Genomic DNA, 24,343 nt, shown 5'->3' with positions numbered 1-24,343 from the left:
TTTGAAAAGAACTAGATAATGTCCAGACTGATACATATGTTACTAAGGGGATATAATGACAACTTCTAAGAGTAACATACAGACCCACCATTAACTCTTTCATTCACTGGTACAAATAAGTGAGAATACTAGGCATTTCTAGATCAGGGAAAAGAATTCTTTTGTGTTACAGATACTGCACATTCACTGTTGCTCAGTACTTTTGTTGAAAATAAACTGGAACCTAAAATTAAGCTTTCTACCAGTTACTCAATGCAATTCAATAGTCGTTTAAACGCTGGTCCTGGATTGATGATTTCTTCATGGTTGGTTAGGATATGGGGAAAAACACTCACATAATATTGGTAAGAATATATACTGGCACCTTTTAAGAGGAAAACAGGATATCTATCAAAATTTAAAAGTGTGTAACTTTTGACTTAGCAATTCCTCAAGAAATACACACCTATTTGGAACGGATATGTATACAAAGCTGTTCACAACAAGAATTCTGAACAATTAAAGCCACACTATGTTCATTAAGAGTGAAGTACAACCCCTCACCCCTGCTCCAGCCCCTCAATTATGGAATTAAATGCAATGGGCACAGTCCTTAAAAAGGATCAAGGACAAATGTACCAATATGGAAGTGGCCTATAACAGATCATTGGGAGAAAGACCGTTGCAGATCTTTAAGTTTACACTTTTTTATAAAAAACAAGCAAACAAACCAAAACCATAGGTTGTGTGTCATACTGGAATATGTCTGAAAAAACACACATCAAATCCTTAATACTTGCTAGTTTGGGAGTAGGAATGTGTGGAGGCAGATTTGTCACTTGTTATCCACATAGCTGAATGGTTTGAAATGTCTATAATGAAAACTTTTACAAGTTTAAAAAATGATTTTTAAATGTTCTACATTGTGAACCTTTGGAAACATATACTCAGTTTTCTTTTTGAATGAGTTAATCTTTAAGATAAATCCAACAAAGAGAGCATCTTTGAATGTTAAAGAAGTAGCCCTCTGGAACTCTGAAGAATCTAGAAAACCTTAATGTTCTATTACCATTAGAGAAGAACCACTATAAGACCAACCCCAAAAAGAAATGTTTAGGGTGTGGATATAACTATTTAAGTCAGGAGACTTTGGTTGAAATAATTTCAGTGCTAGGGGGTTCCACTGATAGGAACTGGGGAGAAATTGCACTTCATCTCTGGTTGCTGAGACAAAAACTTAAGAAAGAATGTCAATTTAACCATGAATGCACAAAACGGAAAAAGAAAAGCAAAAAATCCCCAAGGATTGAGAACCAAATTTAAGCTCCAAACCACGTCCTTCAGAAAAACATAACGTATTGTGCTAAATTACTCATCAAGAAAAAAAAAAAAGTGTGTGTTTGGGAGGGGGCGGAGGGGGTAGGCAGAGGTAACAGACTGAAAGAAGGGGGGTAGGAATCCTCAAGACAATTCCCCTGCAGCTTCCAAAGTTTGGTCTTTGAGGTATCGCTACAGTGGACCAGAGGACATGAAAGTTAAACAGTGTGACATCGGCAGTGATGATTTTCTTAATCTCTTCAAGTTTTCCTCTGAAGCCAAGAATGCAAAGGAACATTTCCTTTTCCTTTCTCTAAGGAGCCAGCCTGGGAAGACCTGCTACTTTCAATCCTGGAGAGCGCCCGGGGTAATCAACAAGCGACTTTCCACTCCAGTCAGCACCTGAGCAAATCTGCTGAGTGAAGAGTAGTGACCGGGTCTGAAACTAGAAATTCGCCCGAACCCAAATAAGACCTATCTCACGAGGCCCAACGAAGCAAACCTCCTGGAGCAAAGCGCTGACGACAAGCAAGAGCCGCTCATTCCCGAGTTACAAAGACACAGGCGCGAAACTGACTTGACTCACACCCACACAGCAGCAACCGCACAACTGGGAGCTCCCAACTCAAGACAAATAAATGCCCAAGATTCCCCGGCTGTGAGGGAAGACCACTCCATCCCGTTTTCTCTTCCCTCCCCAAACGCCCCTACCAAGCAGGGGCGCCTCCAACCCCACCCCGTCCCACTGGGCCCCGCGCGAGGCCCCTCGCGCCCAGGTGCCCCAGAGCAGGCAGGCTCCCGGGGTCCGCCGGGCGATCACCTACACCCCAGGTCGGGGTTCAAGGCAGACAAATCACCTTACGGGTACCGTACTCACCGTCATAACTGACACCTCCGGTACCCTCAAGACCGTCATCACCGTCCTCCTCCCCTCGGGTAGCAGCCCCCCGGGTCTTGGAGGCAGCCATTACTCCGCAGAGCAGGAACCCTAGGGCCGTGGGGCGGGGCGACGCCTGCTCAGAGCCAATCAGAATGCTGTTGGAGGCGAATTCCCCATCAACGCGGCTTTTCTTCCACGCCCACGCCATACCGTCACTCTCTAGACCAATAGGAGCTACGGAGAGAAATCTAGCCCCGCCCCTCACCTCTAAGGCCACGCCCCATTCCTGGATGGAGCGGCCGGGAACTACAACTCCCAGCGTGCAGCGGGGCCACTAGGCAGGGAGGGCTGGCAGAGGGCTGGCGGGCGGGGGAGCGCTGGAGAGTGCCCCGGCGTGTTCGCTTAGTTCAGTGAATCAGAACAATGACTGCGCCGCCGGCTTCCCGGGAGCGCGTCGGAGGACTGTGAGCAGTCGCCGCCGGGGGAGCGGCGGGCGGCGCAGCCTCGGCCGCGCGGTGTCAACGCCGGGCTCGGAGCCTCCAGCGCAGACCCAGCCCAGCGCCCGCAGCCCGTGCGGAGCCGCCGGGCTCGCGCGCTGCAGCCGCTACTCCCGAGCGGTGCATTGTTGTGAGCCGGAGAAGGGGCGCGGGGATTGCAAAGCCCGGAGCCCCCGGAGCCCCCTTTAGCCATGTGGATACCTACGGAGCACGAGAAATACGGCGTGGGTGAGTCTCCTCGGGGCGAACTTTTATTCCACTCTGCCCCGAGCGGGTGCGCATTCGCGTCCTGGGCGCCCCTCTCGCTCCACCCGCCTGGAAATGCCTCCTCCTGGCATCGCGCTGCGGGCTCGGGGCTTCACAGGGGGGTGCGCGCCGGGGTGTCGCCCCTCAGCGCCGGGTCCCTGCTGCGGCCGCCGGGCTCGCGGGGCGCCGGGACGGCTGCGGGGTCGCGCTGCTGCCCGCCCGCCCGCGCCGGGCTGGGTCTGCGGAGTTTGGAGCGGCGACCCCGCGCGCTTGCGTGCGCGCCTGTGGGGTGGATGTTGGGGTGTGTGTGTGTTTGTGTGTGTGTGTCAAGTTGGAAGGCGAGAGCAGCGGCGTTCCTCGGCGTCCGCTTTCTTTCCCAAAGCCGCGGGGCGACAGCATCGGGCTGCAACGATTTCCCGAGGTGGAGGACACGACAACAACCGGGGGGGAAAACACACCCCCCGGACCCCCCCAAACGGAAGGGAGGCGCAAACCGGCCCTTGGCTGGCTCCCGTCAACATTCCGGGAGTGCGGAATGTGACAGAGTCCTCAAAAGAGCCTTTCTGATCGCCCCAACCGGGCCCGAGGCTCCCCCCCTCTCCCGCCCACCCCCTGTTTTGGGGGTGTGTGTGGAGCCGGGCCGGGGCCGGGGCCCGGGAATGGGACATTTCGACGTCTGCGCCGCTCGGCTCTTTGGTCTTTGGAGGGGAAAGCGCATTTCAGCAATGTTTTCACTTCTGGCCACCCTCTCCGCCCCGAGTGAGCGCCATGGGGGTGGTGTGGTGAGGGCGGTGTGGGGTGATCGTGGGCTGGGGAACCGCACAGCCTGGGCATTCGAGGCGAGGAGACAGCTTTTAGGAAAGGACTATCCTGGCACTGGCGTTCTGAGGGGAAGAAGCAGGGTAGCGCTCGCTGCTCTGTGCAAAGGTGAACAACAAAGGACATTAATGTTGACTGATGAATACAGGAGGCTCCCTTCCTTCCCTCCTCCCATTTCGGGGCGATTACAGTTCCCGTTTTTTTGTTGTTTGAATTCAGCTGGGTCGCCCCTTGACAGTTACTCCTTTTCAGGGTTGTGACTATGAAGAAGTCAGGCTCTCTGACAAGCCTGCAGCGGCCAAATGCAATTATAATCTCGCAGAAGCGTTAGCAGGGAGAAAGCATTGTGGATTTCACAAACAGTTTTTATTTTCTATCGTGCCCTGTCCTACCGATTGACATACTTTTTGGTTTTTAAATCGGTTACACATTCAGTGATGGAGACAATGTGTAGGTATCTGGTTCTGTTGTATATTCATTTTCCTGTAATTAAAAAAAAAAAATCTGGAAAGCCTTTCGGGGAGTCATAGTCACAGGGGATTTTTTTTTTTTTCAACTTCGCCTGGGGTAGGACTTTGGAGTCCACTGAAAGGACTGTATGATTAAATAAAGTCGTTCCCGTATTTTACCTTAGCTTTCAATCTGGATTGTGACTGTTTGGTAAGACAATAGTTTATGCTGGATCCACCTTTGGGAAGGGGTTTCAGCTTTCTCTCCAAAGTGTAAGGGGAACCTTTGGCAGGCACTCTACTGGCAAGGAGTAAATGTTGGTAGTTATTTTCCCTCTCCCCTCACTTCCCCTTTTTGGGGGGTGGATTAACCCTTGCAGGGAAAAGACATTGCCCTTGCTGAAACTGGTGAGGAAAGGGAGGGTCCCTTGTCATCACCAGGTTTAACAGTCGGTGCAGAAAGCACAGAACCATCCAGCAGTGCTGTCCTGCTTGGAGTCAGTCCCAGATGTTGCTTTCTTCCCAGTGTTAAATTATACAGATTATGGACAGGATTTATTTTCTTGATTTCTTTATGTGCCAGGTCACAGCTGGGGGCTGGTATCCATTAGTTCATCTCTCGCCTTTCTTTGCAAGCTGTGGGCAGTATAAAACCCACTCTGGGATATACTGGAGTGGCAAACCAGATATTATCAATCAAGCGTTTTGGGCTGCAGTAGACACTTTGCTTTTGGATGATGAGAATTTGGTTGCAGAGTAGGGGGAGGTAGAAGGGAGAGCATACATTTGGGAAAAGGAGATTGAGTGAGAGGAGAGGTGAGAGCAGGGAAGGGTGTGTTGTGCTCTTTTATATAACACCGTATTTAGAGCAATGTTTATCATCTTTTATTATTAATTTTTGAGCATTTGGCTTATGGAAAGCTTAGCTGTTTTTTAGAATCCATCTGTTAGGCGTGTGTGTGTGATGAAAATTTTGCTAGGATACTTATGTGTGGACTTTATTTCTCACCATGGAGAGCACTATTTGTAGCTGCCTATACTGGAAGCTGTTTTTTTTTTTTTTTTTTTTTTTTTTTTAAACCTTAGGTAGTGTATGTGCTTTTCTCATTTATTTTTTTTTATAAATAATAGTTATTTTATGGGCATATATGTTCACTTGTTATCAGGTGCAGTAGCAACTCAATTTTCTCATTGTTTGAAATAAATCAACTTGGAATACCTGACTGAAGTTTCAGTACAAATGTTTATTTCCATAATGATACCTCTTATCACCATCAGTTTTATATTAGATTATTATGTGTCTTTATATTATTATGTGTCTTTAGTTAGAAAAACATCTCCATGTATACAGACTGGAATGAGAGAGACACTGTACCAAGGTATTTCCCACATGGGTTTAACTAAAAGCTACCTGGCAAGATGCAAGAACCCAGATGATGGTTGCTTACTTTTTTCCATCTATTTGATTCTCTGTCTCTAGTAGAAACTCCATGGGCAATGACTAAAGTTCTTGATCACCCCCTCACAAATTTCTTCACGATCACTATCTGCCTCTTGTAAGTCCTCATCTGTTCTGCCCCCACCTCCATCCGTTCTCTTAAAGTGGTGGGAATTAGTCACAGAGAAAGTTAAGACCATTGCAATTCTGTTTCTGCATTCATTTGTTCAGCAGGCATTTATGCATAGTGTTCCCAGATGAGCCCACAAGTCTTCCTCAGCTGTAGGCTGTGCCTATGAACCCTGGCCAGATATTTGACCTGTGAGCCGGTTTAAATTTGGAGGGAGAATATGAACTGGATTGATCAGTTTCTGTGTGGTGGTGGTGGTAATGGGTGATCATGAACTCTATAAGAAATAGCAATCAGGATAAACCGATCTGAAGGTCATGAGTGTCATTTAAAAAAATGAAGTATTATATTAGTAGTATTGCTGAGTCCCCACAAATACTCCTGTCCTCCATTTCTCTTGAAATGGTTTTCGAACTCATGTGAGCAGGAATCCCATTCCTTTTAAAAGCCCCCAATATCTTAGCAGAAGAGATACCTTCTTTCTTTTTTGTAATGCAGAATCTTTAGGGTGCCTTTGCTTTCAGTAATGTGTACTAATGGTAGCTGTGTATGAACGTTTTGTGGAGTATACCTTTCCTCTTAACTGTTGTCAGTTTTTTTAGCTATCCGTTTCTTAAAATATTTCCTATTTGTGGTTCTGATCTGGCCATATAACATGTGTAGCTAAATAGTGATGCACAGCCTGGAATTTATGGCATTTAAGTGTGGCATTTAGAGCTTCACACAGGATTCTAAACTTTAAGTGGGAAGAAAAGAGGAGTGATTTATAAATTCAAGTGCGGATGAAGGGCTGTGAAGGCAGTAGATGGTAACTCATGTTCTTGATCTGGCCCTGTGGGAATAGCCTATAAACATATTCCCCTTTTTTGGTCATTCTTCTAAGTCATTCTCCTAGTTGCCTGCAGATTCTTCAACAGGACCCCACAGCAACACAGATGCCTTTGCTGCCTTTGCTCTCTAGTTTTTTTTCTCCCCCCTCCAGGAGCTATATGGTAGGTGCTGTAAGAGATAATAAAAATTTCAAGAAACTTTAGGTTTTCCTGTCTCTGGCTCTACTTGTTGCCAAAAAAAGACCATGTTTTCAAAATTTTCTTTGCTACATTATGTCCATGTTTCTAAGGTAATGATTCTATGCTCTGAACATACATGACTGGGAAACATTAAACTCTCAGGAAACCAACCAAAATGTTGTAGCAATAACATCTTAGTGTTTTCAGTTGGGAAAAGGTTATGAAATTATTTTGAGTTTACTCTTGAAGTGAATAATAATTTCCACTTAAGAAATGGGGAAACAACCTGAACAGAGGTTAAGGGATTTACTCTGGATCACTGGCTATTAATCTCTTTTGACTATGGGAAATACATTTAATTTCCCGAGCTGGCTTATACATTAACACCACCAGCACCGCCCATGCACATATAATTAAAGCAGTATTTGCCCATAGGCTGTGTGATGTTTTATTCTTTTTCATTAAAATAATGCTGCTCCGTTTTGGCTTAGTGAGTCACTAGTGAGTCCTGACCCATAGTTTAAAATTGTGCTCTACAAACCACATTTGTGATACAGGAGGGACTGGAACTCAGACCTTCTGGATTTTTCTATGGAGTTGTTGGCATTGTTTTTTAATTTATATATTGTGTTTACACTTTTTTCCTTCAATGTGTGTCACACTCAGTCTTTTTATATAATATTCCTCATTAAAGATGAAATATATATCCAAAGTCATCACATACATTATATAAATTGTCTCTCAAATTTACAGGTGTCTTCCTACTAAAATCTTATGGACAAGTCTGGGGCCAGCTGTATAATGACTAGTTTTGGATTCTTCTACATAATTTCCTTTGAAATTGGACAATGCTCTCTGACCGCTGTAACAGAAGACTAAATATAATAGGCATATTGCCAATTGTAGGATTGCCAGCTGTAGGATTACCACCACCATTTTCTTCTACTTTTTTCATGTTGCTGAAATTTATTAGAAGCAACAAAGCAGCTTGTATAACTTGTTTTCTTTAAAAAAGTTTGAACTGGTAAGCTTGTTTGCTCAGAGTGTAAACACTATAGAATAAAGAAGTAAATTTTCCCAATTCTATTTTCATTTCAGCAATTTCAGTGTACTTCAGGAACAACTGTTCTAGTCTCTGACCAAATAGAAAAAAAGTGTGCTAAAATATCATTGGAAACCTAACAAGAATCACCAGAAATATGTTAATGCCTTTTGGTGACAAAGCTGCAGTAAAATAGATATATGTTTCCCTACTGGTTGTATTGAAAATTAATTTTATCTTTCTGGACACTAGTATAAATATACATTTTACATCTCTCTCTCTCTCTCTCTCTCTCTCTCTCTCTCTCTCTCTCTCTCTCGCTCTCTCTCTCTCTATCTAGTTGCATTTGTAGAGCACTTGTTAATGCCAAGCACAGTTCTTAGCATTTGTATTATGTATTGCCATTTCATCCTTATGACAAATCTTTCAGGAAAGATTCAGTTGTCCAATTGTCCCTCTTTTTTCACGGGAAACTGAGTCATAGAGAGGTTAAGTTACTTGCCTAAGTTCATACGGGAAATGGTAGAACTAGGATTGGAACTCAAAAAGTTTTATATGGAGCCTGCTCTTTTAGCCAGTATGAGTTAGAGAAGTTACTGCAGCAGTTGAGGTGAGAAATAAGTACTTGAACTAGGTTAGCAAGTCCTTGCATGATGAAATGTGGATGCAGCTGCGATATTTAGGAGATGGAGGCAGCAGGCCTTGCTAATTGTATGTGAGGAGTTAGTGAAAGGAAGAAGTTTAGGATGTCTTCCTGATTTCTGCCTTGGACAACTGGGGAAGTATAGATTCCTCTCTACAAAAGAGACATTTCTGTAGGTGGGACAGGTTTATGGCATAGTTTAAGTCATTTGGCTACCTTGAGTTTGACATATCAGATGGTGATATTTAGTAGAAAGTGGGTCTAGAGCAAAGGAAAAAAGGTTCTAGTCTCAAGGGCATGATTAGAGGGTCATTTTGGTCGTATCTGTTCACTAAAGTGATCTACCTTGATGAGATGGATGATATACTTGGATTGTGTAGTCTGATTGTCAATTCTATGTTGTAAAGTGACAGACCTTAAATTCCTAGAGGACAGTCATCTCGAGGTACTTTATCAGTATGGGCCAAAGGAATTCTAAAATAAGAAATACTAGCTGTCCACGTAGCGTTGGTAGTAAACTAAATTTTATGGTCTTTTCATGCTTCCCATTAGTGCATTGCCTGCCTAAGACAGTAGTTATTTCCATTTTTGTGACAGTTTTCTCTGAAACAGATATCTCATGCCAGATTGTTCATGTTTGTGAGATTTCTTCAACACGATGTTGAAAAACAGAATACACAAATAATATTTCAATAAACAAGATTTATACATCCCTGAAATAGCATGTAAGTATACTCACATCTAAAAATGAGAATTACTCAACTAGGCAAAGCATTGTATTTGTTATACAGACTTCTTTGGTGGTAAATATGTAATACCTTTTAGGACTCATAAGGGCCAATTTAGAATTCTTAAACTCACACCATTGTTCTCCTGACCAGTAGGTGATTTGAGGTAAGGGAACCATGACTTACATTCCCTTCCCCTAATAAAGCCTTTCATAACTTCCCATTTTAAATATCAGTAAGTGAACATAAAGAGGCAGATTTTGGCAATAAAAATTTAGTCTTACAAAAAGATTATTGACAAAATTCAGGAATAATTTCCCCAAGGGAAGGAGAACTAGATTAAACAAACAATTGGTGGATTCTTTCTGATTTCCTTTTTTAAGCAGAGAATCATGGCCTGGGGAGGAGGACCCAGTACCCTTTTCTACTATTTGTCACCATCTTGGACAAAAAGCTGGGATGACAGGTTTAACCACCTAGGTTAGCACTTAAAACAGGTAGATGTCAGCATGACATTAACTTGGGAGGTTTCTGGAAACTACCAGTTACACATCTGTATTTGTTCTCCACCCGTTTTCATGTCTACTTGTGAGTGTGTCAAAAAGAGAAGGTTGGTGGGGAGGGTGGTTAGCTGGAGTCCTTCAGATATGAAGTTTACAAGTCTCTCTGTAACAATTTGATAACTCGTACTCACTCAACTTGTGAATCATTTTCATAGACCAAGCAATTTATTGTTTAGTTTTAGTAGAACACTAATTGAGCATTAACCTAAAAATATCTGTTTGAAATCTTTAAGTAGAAATGTGTAGATTTGGTTCTATGTCTTTTTTTTTTTTATTTTCTAAAATGAAAGAGTGTTCTCTCTGTCCTTTGGAGATCAGAGGTGAACATATTTGAGTACATGGACATGCATTCATGTGAGCCAACTAAAAATAGTCCCAGCCCAGGTTCTATTCACTAACCTTGAAGAGAGGAGAGAGCCTGTTTGCCATTCTCTTGAGATACCCAGACTTGGTTGAAGAATCTGTGGATTATCCTTGATAGCAGGTTTAACTGGACTCTCAAAGAAATGGGAAAATCCAAAACTATGAACAGATAGTTGTATAAAGAACAAAGAGAAGAGAAATTTCTGCCAGAAATCTGGATGATAACACTAATAAGAGGAAGATTCCTACAAAATGATACACTAAAGTTTGCCCCTTCCTAATTTTATTCAATATTTAAGTGTATTCATTGCATTCTAAATTTCATTTAATATTCCTATCCATAGTTTATAGACATTGATTCAGAAGACCAAATATTTACATTCTTGGCCCCAAGTTAGAAAAGGAAATATTGTGTATAAATTATGTAAAAATTATGGTAATGTGTTTTAAAATGGCAAAATATTTATGAGAAGCGAAGAATTAGGATACAAAATTACATGTTGCTGTGTTGTTACAACCAATTGTTACAGTTGGGAGATGGCTTTACTTTGTTTAACTTCTTTTCAAAAACTTCCCTAATTGACATGAATTTTTTTTTTTTTTACAATCAAAGCTAGTTGTATAGTCTCTTACAAGCCTAGCTTTATTTCATGTATAGAGTCCTCTCAAGATAAGAGGTTAGTCTGGTGGATGTTGAGTCTGCAGGGCCTGATTTAGTTTGTCATTTATGTCTGGAAAGTGCTGTTTCAGTTTCAAAGTGGCTTTCCTTGCTCTACCAGCTTGATTACTTGTGATGTCACTGCCCTTTTCATTCTCCAGTAGCCACAGTGAAGCTGCACTTTCAGATGGCCTTAGGGTATAAATCTTTGAAAAAGTGCCCTAATCCTTCTTTGAAAAAGAACTTCAAATGAATTCACCTTAGATAAAATATGCTGTTCTCTCCATGAAGTGTGCCTTCTAAAAGATGGATATTGGGGCACTGCTCAGTTTCTATTTTTCCATAAACTCTATCCTGTGAGACTATGGGCTCCAGGATAATTTACGCAGGAGAAACTTATCAACATAGTCAACAGCTTGACAGGATTTTATTTATCAATTATAGGCACTCATTGCTTATTCTTGAGTGCTATGGAGTGACTGTTGTATCTCCCCCAAACCCATGTGTGGAAGCTCTAACCCCCAGCCTGACAGCTTTTGTAGGAAGGAGATAATGAAAGCTAAATGAGGTCAAAAAGACCTGATCCCACAAAATTAGTGTCCTTATAAGAAAAGACTGTAGAGAGCTATCTCCATACATGTACATCTAAGAAATTTCTGTTGTTTTAGCCACCTAGTCTGTGGCATTTTGTTATGGTAGCCGAGCTGAATATTGCAAAGAAATAGAGCAGTTTTAGGTCCTGTAGGGAGAGGGACAAAGAAAAGAGAAGCAGAATCCTAGACCCCCGTGTAATGGATGTAATCAGTGTAAGCTTATTCCTTGATCTGAGATCTAACTCCTCTGGCCCAATTGAAGTATAGACTTAATTGAGTGAGACTGATAATGGTAGCCTACTGATTACTCCAGCCATATGTTCAAATGATGAATTTTTGCTATCTTGCTTACATCCTCTTAAGTTATCAAATATGTTTGGGTACCTTCAAAGCAACTAACAGAAGTAGGATTTTGAAATGCTTCATTTCTCCCTGATAAAAGTATTTATAAAATACCTGGGATGAAAGGTTTAACCATCCAGGTTAGCACTTAAAACAGATAGATGAAGTTTGGTTTGAAACATCACTTAAGATGTACTCTGTTCTTGGAAGGCCTGGGTGTTGAATGCCAGTTTCTTGAGGAGATTGAAGCAGTGTTAGGGGATTTTATTTCTCCCCTTTTCTATTTTCCTATCCTTAAATATGTGTTTCCTGATTATAAGTAGAACATCCCTCTAAGACTTTATTCACTGCATGTATTTTTCCTGAGTGCCATATATAAAGGCATAACCTAGGACACACTGATGGAAAAACTTATGTTGACTGTTGTGTGTGCCTTCTGTGTGCACAGTGCTTTTATGACAGGGCATACAAAGACATGTAGAACGGAGTCCCTGGACAAGCCTGAAAGCTCAAAATGCTTCATAGTTTTGTTTATTTTACTCACATCTTTTTCAAGGTAGGTATTATTCTTTTTTTTTTTTTTTCTGTATATAGTCACTTAATAAGGCAATGCCTAAGCATCACATAGAAATCAGTGTGAAGATTACTTAGATGTTATTACTTAAATATTTCCCCTCAAGCTTTAAAACAAAGATAAGTACTTGGGATGGTGATATTATTCACTTGTGATCCTGAGGAAACAGCCTAGAAAAGGGAGTGTCTCATATCCTGGAAAACTCGAAACCCTACCAAAGAATAGAACTTTCATTTTGAGGTAGTCCCCATACAAGTGACTCACCAGCTGCTGAGATTGTCCAATATAAATACCCAAGTCGATTCATACTTTAAATAGCTGGAAACCCTTCTTCCTCTTCCTACTGGGTCATTTCTGCTTCCCCCTCCACCCTCCTCATTCCTGTCACCTGACCCATGTTAAGTATCTTAGACAATGGTTTATCTTTCCTGTGGTTTCCTTCTTAGACTGGGCGGAGAAAGAAAGATGGATTCAGTAATTATAATTCCTGTTTGAGAGATTTTTCTTTCAAAGATCTCATATATTTATTTCTCGAAAGAGAAAACTAATTTCCTAAACATCTCCAAACAATAATGTCTTCAGTTTGACATGGTAAGATGCTGTGATCTTGATGTAGCTCAATATATGACGTAAATATGCGATGTAAATGTACGTGCCGTCTCACAGGTGACTCTTTCCAGAACCATCCTGGTTCTTCTCTGGTGTTCTCTTGGAGTACCAAATTTTATTACCGGTGTCCCTTGGAATCCTTTGAGGGACTGGGATGATTCTGCTCTGTTTCTTGGCCAGGAGTTGCTTGATTCTGAAAGTCTTGTGAGAAGACTAGGCAGGGAGCAGAGTCAAAGTCTGCAACCCGATGGGGGAGAAAAGGAGAGATAGTCAAGTGGTTTTTGAAGTGATAAAGAAAAACCACAGTATATGTGTAAATCACAGAAAACTTGGAGAGGGTTGTTTTGATTTCCCTTTTACAAGGTCCAGTAAATGTTGAATCAGTGAATGAATGGTCTCCTAGTTTGGGCTGGTGTAACTAAATACCACAGACTGAGTGGCTTATAAACAACAGAAATTCAGTTTTTCACTGCCTTGGAGGTTGAGGATCCCAGCTTGGTCGAGTTCTGGTGAGAACCCCCTTCTGGGTAGCAGACTTGTGTCCTCACATCCTGGAAGAGGCAGGGGGCCTCTGTGCATTTTTTTTTCCATAAGTGTAATAATCCCATTCTGAAGAGTGGTATCCACAGGACCAAATACTTTCCCAAAAGTGCCACCTCCTAACATAATCACATGGGCATTAGGATTCCAATTACATGAATTTAGGGAAACACAAACTTTCAGATCGTAGTGGATATGTTCCTGGGATGAGGGCGAGAACTCCAGGTTTGGTGTGTTGTGATGTTAAGTTTATTACCACATTGTCCAGAACCAGTCTCTGAGTTGATGAGGGCAACCAGACCAGTCAGGGCAAAGTGTTTACCCAGGGGAAGACAATTTGTCAGAGAAGTGACAGAATTCGTGAAAGTATATGAAGGGGCCTCCGCTGGTGGCGCAGTGGTTGAGCACTGGGCTGCGAATCTGCCTGCAGCCTCTGAATTGCCTGTTCGATCCCCGGCCACAGGTGAGGGTCCCACATGGTGCTCAGACCTCTCCTGCCGCCCGCTGCTCCCCTCAGCAGTGTACTTCGTCAGTCTGCCTGTTCTGTTCCCCGCTCTGGCTCTGGTGAATTCTCTCACCCTCCCGCGCTTCTGACTGTACCCAGTGCTTGTATAAATTAATAAATAAATCTTTAAAAAAAAAAGCATGTGATGGTGTGCAGACCTCTTCTGCCGCCCACTGCTCCCCTCAGCAGTGTACTTCGGTCCTTCTGCCTGTTCTGCTCCCTGCTCTGGCTCTGGTGAATTCTCTCACCTTCCTGCGCTTCTGACTGTACCCAGTGCTTGTATAAATAAATAAATAAATCTTTAAAAAAAAAAGCATGTGAAATAACCCACGTTAATTCTTAAACATGTAGTATGGTTCTTTTGTTCTGTGATCATATAAAATTGGCATTAAACTATCCAGGTAGAGAATAAAAGCAAATATATGAGTGCTATTTCATGAAGAAACAATGCTAACCACTGTGAAGACAGGACTGGGTTTGATTGTTTTCTGTGCTTTTGGTATACTATTGGCTACATGAACAATTGTAATTTATAATAACTTGTAATATAAAAATAAGTTTTAGTTTTGTCAGTATGGACAAATCTCGGTTTTTATTTGAGTATTTACAAGTGAAATTTCTGTGACAGCATATGGCTGCCAGACTCCATGGAAATGCCAGAGGATGCTTAGACACATCTGTTTGTCACATGCTTGGGCCATCATGTCATGGTGAATTGTAGAAAATCTTCTGCCTAACATTATCTTAGCAATTTTTATTGCTTCCTGCAAGTTTGGAGTGGTTTTACAACTTTTTTAGTGATTCCATTCCCCCCCCCCAAAAAAAAAATCCAACCACTGCTCTTTCAGCATAAGAGTATTCCAAGATTGCAAGGCAAACTTATCAATGGACAGAAACAAAATTGCCTCCCAGTGTTATATCAGCCATTGGCCAGAAAACATTTTCACTGGACTGTGCAACCAAATTGAGATTGATGGCACACCGAAGAGAGATTTTTGTAGCTTTTGTTTTTATGAAAACATCCTTATTCATTAGAACCTTCCAGTGGAAGTCATGTGTAATGCTCCGTGTATGCTGTTGCAGGTCTTATCTGCTCAGGGTGGCTGGATTTGGGGAAGTCTCAGCTGGAAGAAGGGATATCCTCTTCCTGATGATTTGCAGAGGTGGGCTATGGGCTAACAGCACCCTGATCATTGTTCTCGCTGACTGACTTGATACTGAACTGATAGAAATTTCAAAATATAAATTAAGTTTTTTATGATAAAATACTGTTTTTATTGGTTTTACAATTGAGGTTTTATGAGTTCACTTAAAAAGACAAAAATTAAGGAAAGACATTACTGTGATAAAATGTGAAAACTCTTGACTTGGCAAAATGATTATAAATGAGACTGGAGTATTTCAGGTAAATTCCTGATACATTATTCTTTGAAATAACTGATCACATCCTTTTGATGAACTGACGGCTTTCCACTTTAAGTGACAGTAGATGATCTTCTGCTTTTGGGTGGAAGTATGTGTTGTCATGGCATCATTGTATTTTCCAGAGAGCATGTGCCCTGTGGCACAATTAGTACCATTTGTATTGGCACTATATTATTTCTGAAAGACTTATTTTGTGTTTTGGTTGTGGAAAAAAGAGCTCAGGGATGGAAATACAATATTATACTTAGCTGTCAAAAGGAAACACTCATCTTAGATCTTATTCCACATCCAAATCGTAGCCTGAATAGATCACACTGTGAGAGACTGGTCATATTCCACCGACTGGTTGCCATTACTTCTCTAATTGGAAAAAATTAAGACTATTAATCATTGTGACACAAGGCGAAATGTCATCATGGCATGACATTCTTATTTTCCACCTGAGAAATGGTGGCTTGTATGCACAAAAACAAACCTCCTTTCTCCCACTTTTTCTTCCCTTTTCCTTTCTGGCTACCATTTTCTAGAGTAGATCAGACAAAGACTTGCAAAAAGGAGAGGGAATAGACTTAGAGGAAGAAAGCTTTTCTTTATTTTCATTCCATAGAAACAACTGTGCAAATGAAAATGGGGTGGGATTAGAAGGAGGTACTCACAAACCCCATAATGTGGCAATTGGCATAGATCTTTAAAATTAGCTCCTGTATGTAACTAATAAAGTATTTTTAGGCAGGGAGACATAAAAATGACCAAACTGTATTTTCTTTTTCTTCCTCCTAGATTTACTCAAAGGGGAAATATTTTCAGCAATTTACTAGGATATTTTTTTTTTACCAGAGTAATAATTATTATCATGTCAGTGCCTTTTTTAAGTGTGGGAGAGGTCCTTAGCATTAGTTTCCTGCTCTCTAAACAGTGATAATCCTAGCTGCCTTGCTTATTCCCAGTGTAATTGTCATGATTAGGTGAAATTATCCATGTGAAGCCAGGTAAATTATAAAGGCCTTGCAAGCATTAGGAATTATTATGGACAGATAACCTTGAGTTCAAGACGGAAATCAGAATTAGAAAAATTGGTGCCTTCCTGGTGGCACAAGGGGTTAAGTCAAAGTACTATGAAGCAATCTGCAGCCACTGCTGCATGAGTTCTATCCCCGGCCGGCCAGGGAGGTGACCCACATGGCGCAGCAGACCTCTCCTGTCTCGCCCACAGCTCCCCTCAGTAGTGTTTTTCAGTCAATGGGCCTGTTCTGTTCCCCACTCTGTCTCTGTTGAATCCTCTCAACCCCTGCACCTCTGGCCTATATCCCCTTTCTTATATGCATAAATAAATAAACCTTTAAAAAAAAAAAGGAAAAATTGGTCATGATTTCATCCAGAACTTCTACTCTTCAGACTTTCTGAAAGCAGGACTTGAGAGGTGACATAGGTGTTTGTGAAGGAGCGGAAAGAGTTCTCTAGCCCCTTAGGCTTTAAAGATCCGACTCATGCCTCTGGGAGCCAGTGTCCAAAGCATCTCACTAGGAAAAAGCCACTTGTGGATCCCCAAGGAATCAGGGTTAATGAGGAGAGGAGGGGTGGGTCAATGCCGTATGCCTGGGAGTACTCAGAAGAAAGAGTGGCTTGTACATTTTGCTCGAAAGTAAAAGAAGAAAAATGATAGACAAGTTGGAACATATGCTTTATTGAATCTCAAATCAGTTAGCCAAATACCCACACTGGGGTTTATTATATGATGCTCTTCAATGAGGATGAGGTGGAGACTGCAGTATGTTGTCAAGAAGTTGCTTAAAGTAGTGCCTGCAGGAAGGAGCTGCTGGTCACATGTGGAAGGAGGGGAGACAGTGGGAAAAACCAATCCTGCCGAGATGTATGAAAACGAGATGGTCACCCACACAACTCCAGCTGTGCAGTCTGCTGACTTTGAATTCCTCCTTTGTGCCAGACACTGTTAGGTGCTGGGTTAGCATTGTGTACAGTAGGTATTCACCATTCTACTTTTTGCTGTGTATGTTTGACTATTTTATTTTTAATATTTTATTTTATATAATTCTAACATCATTTTTCATCTTTGTACAATGTATGCATTTTCATTTTGGTTATATTCCCCATACAATTGCACCCCCCCCCTATTTTGCCACTAGTTCTTCCTCTCCCCGCCCCTCCCTATACCCCTCCACCCCCCAGTGGAGTGCTGGGTTAGCATTGTGTACACAACCCTATTGTGTACAGTAGGGTTTCCTGACTTCAGGAAGCTTGAAATTCAGTCCTGCATGTGGTATGTGCAGGCATGTGCAGTGTGCTGGGGGCACAGAGTCGAACAGTGAATTCCAGGGAACTCAAACATGAATTAGAAGGCAGAAGAAGGATCACAGGTGTGATCCTGGGAGAAGCTGCTGTGCACAGAGGAAGGGCCCTATATATGGTGAAGCAGAGAATCCTGGAGAAGGGGTTATCTGAATAGATTTGAGAAGGAATAGTAGGGTGAGTTTAGGAGAACTTTCCTAACTAAAGAAACTAAGTTAGGGGAAATAAGTCTCAGATGTATGTGGAAAATGGCCAGGGAGCTGCACAAGACAATTGCTGTAAAAATTATCATTATAACACTGCTACATGGAACTGACACATACCTTATTCCATGGCTCCCAACCTGGCTGAGCCACCCGGTCTTCACTGCCACTCCCATGAGTGTCTGGAATTTGTTGTTGTGATGACTAGAGTCATTGGGAAGCCTGAGTGGCATTCATTGCACAAGTCCAAGAATGCTACAAGCTTTTGAGAGGAAGGATTTTCCCATCTCCAATGCCAATGGCATCTTTTTTGCAGAACCATGATAGACATAATCCCATGAGGTAGCAAGGCAGTAGCATACCTACTGTTTTTAACTAAGATGCAAAAGAAATCCAGGGTCTCACAGCTTGTAGGCCATCATTAGGGTCTGGAATACTTTTGCCAAGGATATCTCGTGTTCATAATCTCTTTTGCTCTTTCTGTTGCCCATGTTTTACTGCTAAGCTGCCTTATAAAATTCTATATAATACTCAGTGTTGATTGTATCTTTGTTAAGAGGGAACACTTAATTCTCTTTCTGTTCCCAAGTGGAGGAGCTCCGCTAAAGAAACAGTCTGCCTCTCTGTCCCTTCTCTCCCTCCCTCCTTTAATTGGCAGTCGGCCTGCTAGTTTGAAAAAAGATATTTTGCTGGCCTGGCTTGGTCCCTCCATTCCATTGCGATCTGCCTGCTACAGAGGCCGCCTTTTGATTTGTGAGGTTAGTGGTGGTGCAGGAGGTCTGCACATTTGTGACCTAACTCAATATAGGAGAGGGTTAGCTGGGCCCTGTGTACAGCGATGGGATGTGTGTTCTGCATAAAGGGAGCAAGTGGCAGCTGAAAACCAGCCAGAGCTCTGCAGGGCCCAGCCAGCTGTGCTGGAACCCAAGCAGTTCCTTTCCCTAATTTGAACAAAGACATTGTGTAGTCCAGTGGCCTCCAGGTTGCACAACTCCAGAGGGCACCATTGTGTCCTCATTGTGTTCTGTGCCTGCTGTTCTAGGTCTTGCATGCTCTGCCTTGGGAGAGAGCCATATATCCACACACCCAATTATGTCCTCCTGTGTGGAGTGGATGGGGATTACGCTGATATTTTCATCACCATTGGTTTGACCTACTTTCTTTCTCTCTCCAGTGAATGAAAGAGGTGTCATCTATTACCTTAGCTGGTACTCAGTAAGGTGTGGCTTTTGTGCTCTGTGAGCTTGAAATTTTATCTCATATGCATGTATAGATTATATAAGCTTATGATTAAAAGTTTAAATAGTATAGAAGGATGGAGAATATGAGGCAAATGGCTCTTTTCATCTTCTCCTTTTTACAAATTATCATTGCTAATGTTTTGGGGTGGAGGTGCTCAGATCCTTTGTAGTCTGTTTGTGTATTTTTAAAAATATATTAAGTTTGGCAAACTTTTACGAAACATTTTTTTTACAAACTTTTACAAAACATTTCCATGTAAATTTTTAACAAACTTTTACAAGGCATTTCCATGTTTTGTAATACATAAACCCTACCATCTTAAAAAAAAAACAAATGATTTAAAATCTATTTGAAAAAAATCTGTAGTAACAATAAGTATCATACTTAAATTCGAGACTTAAACTGTGCCTGCACTTTTCTCAGGCCTTTACTGTATCACAACCACCCTATGGGAAATGTGCTGTTGCTACTATTTTTTCAGTTTGAGAGCCAAGGCACAGAGATCAGGTAAGCTGTCTAAGTGCATTAGGGCAACGATGTAAAACTAGTATTTGAAGTCAGTGCTCCAGAAAATATACTTGATAGCTTATGGCATAAAATTGAAAAGGTGCAAAAATTGAGTAACATAGGGAGGTTCCTAGCCTTGTTCCTCACATTCTCATCCTGGGGGGCTGCTCTCTGTCAGTTTATTGTGAGCTCTTTGGGTATAGGTACCCAGTCTCTACTGCAGACCTGTTAACACAGAATGATCAAGAGTCTGTATGTACATGGATGTAATTTTTTTTTGTTCTTTATACTAATGAGATACAAATATATCTACTGTCCCATCCATTTCACCTCTGTAATCATGCTTCCTATTATTCTTTCCTTTCCTTCTTTGCTCCTTCCTTCCCTCTCTCCCCAACCCTGGTATTCACCATTCTACTTTTTGCTGTGTATGTTTGACTATTTTATTTTTAATATTTATTTTATATAATTCTAACATCATTTTTCATCTTTGTACAATGTATGCATTTTCATTTTGGTTATATTCCCCATACAATTGCACCCCCCCCATTTTGACACTAGTTCTTCCTCTCTCCGCCCCTCCCTATACCCCTCCACCCCCCAGTGTGTCTCTGGTTTATAGTTGCTTGTTAATTTTGCTTATTACTTTGCATTGATTAGTCTTTTTCCTCGTCTCTTATTTAGGTTTTCTAAATTCCTGCTATGAGTGAGACCATCCGGTATTTTTCTTTTTCTTTCTGACTTATTTCACTGAGCATGATTCCTTCTAGCTCCATCCATGTTGCTGCAAACTGCATGTGTTTATCTTTTTTGATTGCTGAGTAATATTCCATTGTGTATATGTACCACATCTTCTTAATCCAGTCATCTAGTTTTGGGCATTTGGGTTGTTTCCATATCTTAGCTATTGTAAATAGTGCTGCTATAATTTTTGCTGTATATGTTTGACTATTTTAGATGGCACATGTAAGTGAAATGTATTTGTCTGTGTCTAACTTACTTTACTTAATATAATGTTTTCTAGATCTGTCCATATTGTCACACACAGCAGGGTTTCCTTTTTAAAGGTTGAATTATGTTCCACTGTGTGTATATACCATATTTTCTTTATCCTTTCATTCTTTGATGAACACTTAGGTTGTTTCTATATCTTGCCTGTTGTGACATATCACCTGTTTTTAAATAATTGCATATTATTCCATAGTGGTAATATATCATCATGTATTTAAGCAACCCTCTTTGTGGTTTTTAATATCAAAGTATTCTGAACAATGCTCACTCAAAGAGGTTTCTGTTTTGATGCAAACATGTACAATAATGTAACTGTACATGTGTGACTATCTCTGTGGAAAATAGCTTTGGAAGTATAATTGCTAGATCAAAGAAATGTATGTTAAAAGTTTTTACCGATCTTGGCAAGTTATCTTCCCTAAAGTCTGTACCGTATTACACTCTCATAGACATACTGATTTCCTTAGTCCCTTGCCAACATTACATGCTATCTCTAATATTTTATAAGTCTGTAAAGTGAGGTCAGTCCAACAAATGGGCAAAATCAGTAGCATTTGAAATTGATTATCTTTTAGGTTATCCATTCTTGCTAGGATCCACTTAATGAAGAAGAAAGTCATACAGATTATGCTTGTTTTGTTGAGAAATAGTTTTCATTTCTTTTTCTTTTAAAATGCAGCTACTATCAGCCATTTTTATAAACTTTAGAAAAACAACCTTCGACTGTGGTCAAGCAGTGATTGATTTGAGAGTCTGTACCTACTGCCCACTAATACATAAACCCTTCCACTTTGCTAACCCTTCCCCTTAAGCTGGTGAAGTGGTGCAGAGCCACAAAGTGCCAGGGGGCACCGTAGGGACCCCAGCTACTCGGATGGATACTCTCCTTGGGACAGTGCCTCACACAAACTGACAGGAAGCTCATGCTGTCACCACAGGACTGAGAAAGCTCCATAAGTGATACTGGAGCTTGTGTTTTATCATCAGCACTGTCTCTCTCTGAGAGGTTTCCAAGGAAAAGCCAGTGCCTCCAACTACATTTCCATCAGTTCTGTCTCCAAATGCTTTGGCTTCACAGGATCAACTCACACCTACACTCGAGCTTAGAAGAACAGAATTTCTTTGTTGTGTTTTGCAACTGTTATTATTTTTTTTTAGTCTAAAAAATTTTAAAAAATGATAAATGTTAAAATAAATAAATAAATAAATAAATACAATAAAAAAAAAGAAGAGCAGAATTTCCTTTCATGATGTAGAACTCGGATTATAAGATGTGGACCTGTGGGAGAAATCCATTCTTGTTGTGGAGAATAGGCTGTTTGCTGAAGGCAGGGATTTTTGTGTTTCTGGGTTTCTGTTCCTCTATTTTCTAAGGTTTCTGAACCTCAGTATGCCTGTCAGGCAATTAGGACAAGGTCCTCCAAAGGCTCTGTAGCCACCAGGGGGTTCCGGTTGAAGCATGCTGGCTCCTTCCTTGGTGTGTTCCACCACTGCCCAGACTTGGAGTCCATGAGCACTATTTCTCTTGTATGGTCCCTTGTTTGCATAGTCAACTCTGGGTACGTAGTACTGGCAGCCACTTATTACTGTCGATATTGAAGCTATCATTTTTCAGTTTTTACTTTGGCATTTTGTTTTCTAGTCAGATTCTGTTTTAGACTCTTGGACTTACAGTTACTATAGAACAAAGAACTGATATGCACCGCCCCCCTCCCCCCATCCTTTCAAAACACAACTGACAACTTATCAGTTTACTAACACACATCAGAAGTTCATATAAAATGAAAAGTCTAAATTGAGAAGTGTTTATGCTTATATAGAAGTGATGGGAGCATAAGTTTCATATTCATCACACATTTCAGATGCCTCTTTCACCAGCACATTCCTGATTCTGAAGTTTTTGATAAAGCTATCCTAATCTCCTAAATCCTGACAGTAGAACTGCCAATTTTATTTTCATATTTCTAATTAAGCTACATTTCTGTAAGGTGTGAAAGAGTTTTGAGGTGACTTTATGTGTCAGTGAAAAATCATGTAGCGATTCTAGAAAACTTCCTTTTGAAGCAGGTTTATTCTCCTTGGTGGAATTCTTTGAACACCAAGTATTTTTAATTCACCTTTGGGTTTTTTGGTGTATGTATCCAGATTTTAAAAAATGTTCTTTGTACTGGATGTTTTGCTGTTCAGTGATACATGAACACTGTTACTAGACACTGTTCTCTTGTGTCTCTGCCATCTCTACTTCTCTTCCTAAATAAGCCAGAGTAAGTCTTACCTTGACTTTTGAAGGTGGCTGAGCTCATACACAATTTAAAAACAATTTTATTTTCTATACCCTCATAGGTGCATTTTATGGCTGAAGTTGCTCCATCTTTTAATTAATCTTTATAATGGGTATTGTCCTGATTTCTTGTGGGTAAAATTGGCATAGTGAGGCCGTTACAAAAGCCTCTGATTCATCAGCCTATGTGTGAGCTTTTCTGTGGTTCTAAACTGAGGATGAAAGAGTCAATTGGAGGGAAGTATGATTTATGATGCATAGAAAAAATATTTTTACTTTTTAGATCACTTTTTAAAAAAGGTACACAGAACCAATCATTTCCACAAGATTAACTACTTCCAGCAACCAGTGATGTTCTTACTGGTATAGTTTAAGCAGTTTATTTGTAAGGCTGGGACTCAGTGAATGCTAGTGTGTGTCTGATCCTTCAGGAGCAATATGAGGAAATATTACTTTTTCAGTCCATCTCTTTTCCGAGTGTTTCTCTGCAGCTCCTTTCAGGGGAGAATTTCTGTTCCTGGCTGAGTTGGAAGCTGGAAGTAGAGAAGTTTTAAGAGTTTTCCAAAGTGAGTCTTTGCTTGGAATATACAGTGCCACTGCTGCTGTTTTCTTTATCTAGTGGGTTCCCTCACTGCCTAATGTCTCATCTTCTCTCCTTCTTGACGCTTTTAAATTATGGAGTGACTTAATGTCATTAGTGATTAAATAATAAGAAAGTCATACCATGAGCCTTGCTTTGTGGTAGGTGATAAGGGCCACACTCCTGCTTACATCCTGCAGCAGGATTACTTCAATTGGTCGTGCAGCTGCAGTTAATATACCACGTAGTATTTCATTTACAAAAGCAATAAAGGGAAATGAGACCAGAAGCAGCCTCCAGGAAGGTCTTAGGGAATGCTAGAGTGCCTCTGCTGTCAGCAGTTTGGGATTCTCCTGTATCTCTTTAAAGCAGTTGGTTTATTGTATTGACTTTGGTCCCACAGCCATTTTAATATCACCATGAAAGTTCCAGGAGATGAATGTCTTAGGGTATGTTGTGTGATGCATGCAGGTACACACACACATGTATGTGTAGCTTGTGCTGGGCAGCTGATGATTGGTGGCCAGTCATGCCCAAAGGCTGCCCGTGGTGCCTCTGTAGTCTGAAGAGGAATATTATTTATGAAAAGCTGATGTGCTTTCCTTTAAGCAAACCTAATGCTGCTTTGATAAAGGATAGCCTTCCCCAAAGTGACTGTGTTTCTGTTTTTTTTTTTTTTAAAGATTTTTTTTTTTTTTTAATAGAGGCACGTTTTATTTATTTATTTGTTTGTTTGTTTGTTTTGTTTATACATGCACTGGGTACAGTCAGAAGCGCGGGAGGGTGAGAGAATTCACCAGAGCCAGAGCAGGGAGCAGAGCAGGCAGAAGGACCGAAGTACACTGCTGAGGGGAGCAGCGGG

At 41.2% G+C, this 24,343-nt stretch overlaps 2 protein-coding genes across 3 annotated transcripts in view; one reads left to right on the top strand and one right to left on the bottom strand.

Moving 5' to 3' along the window:
* Positions 1-2,302, bottom strand: part of ZNF277 (zinc finger protein 277) — an 83,701-nt gene extending 81,399 nt beyond the window's left edge. Inside the window, exon 1 of one of the 2 annotated variants that reach the window (XM_037511751.2) lies at positions 2,174-2,302. In XM_037511751.2, coding sequence (XP_037367648.1) covers positions 2,174-2,264 — 91 coding nt within the window. In that variant the 5' untranslated portion in view covers positions 2,265-2,302. The remainder of the gene's footprint in view (positions 1-2,173) is intronic. The other variant, XM_054692563.1, reaches the window with a different exon arrangement.
* A 278-nt stretch (positions 2,303-2,580) lies between these two features.
* DOCK4 (dedicator of cytokinesis 4) overlaps positions 2,581-24,343 on the top strand; it is a 397,824-nt gene continuing 376,061 nt past the window's right edge. The window contains exon 1 of the mRNA XM_054692564.1: positions 2,581-2,901. Within this exon, the coding sequence (XP_054548539.1) occupies positions 2,865-2,901 (37 nt within the window). The 5' untranslated portion in view covers positions 2,581-2,864. The remainder of the gene's footprint in view (positions 2,902-24,343) is intronic.

Source organism: Talpa occidentalis, unplaced genomic scaffold, assembly GCF_014898055.3.
Source record: "Talpa occidentalis isolate TD23 unplaced genomic scaffold, MPIMG_talOcc4v2.1, whole genome shotgun sequence".
Taxonomy (NCBI): Eukaryota; Metazoa; Chordata; class Mammalia; order Eulipotyphla; family Talpidae; genus Talpa; species Talpa occidentalis.
The sequence above is the reverse complement of the archived record's forward strand: the minus strand, read 5'-3'. Positions and strand labels throughout refer to the sequence as shown.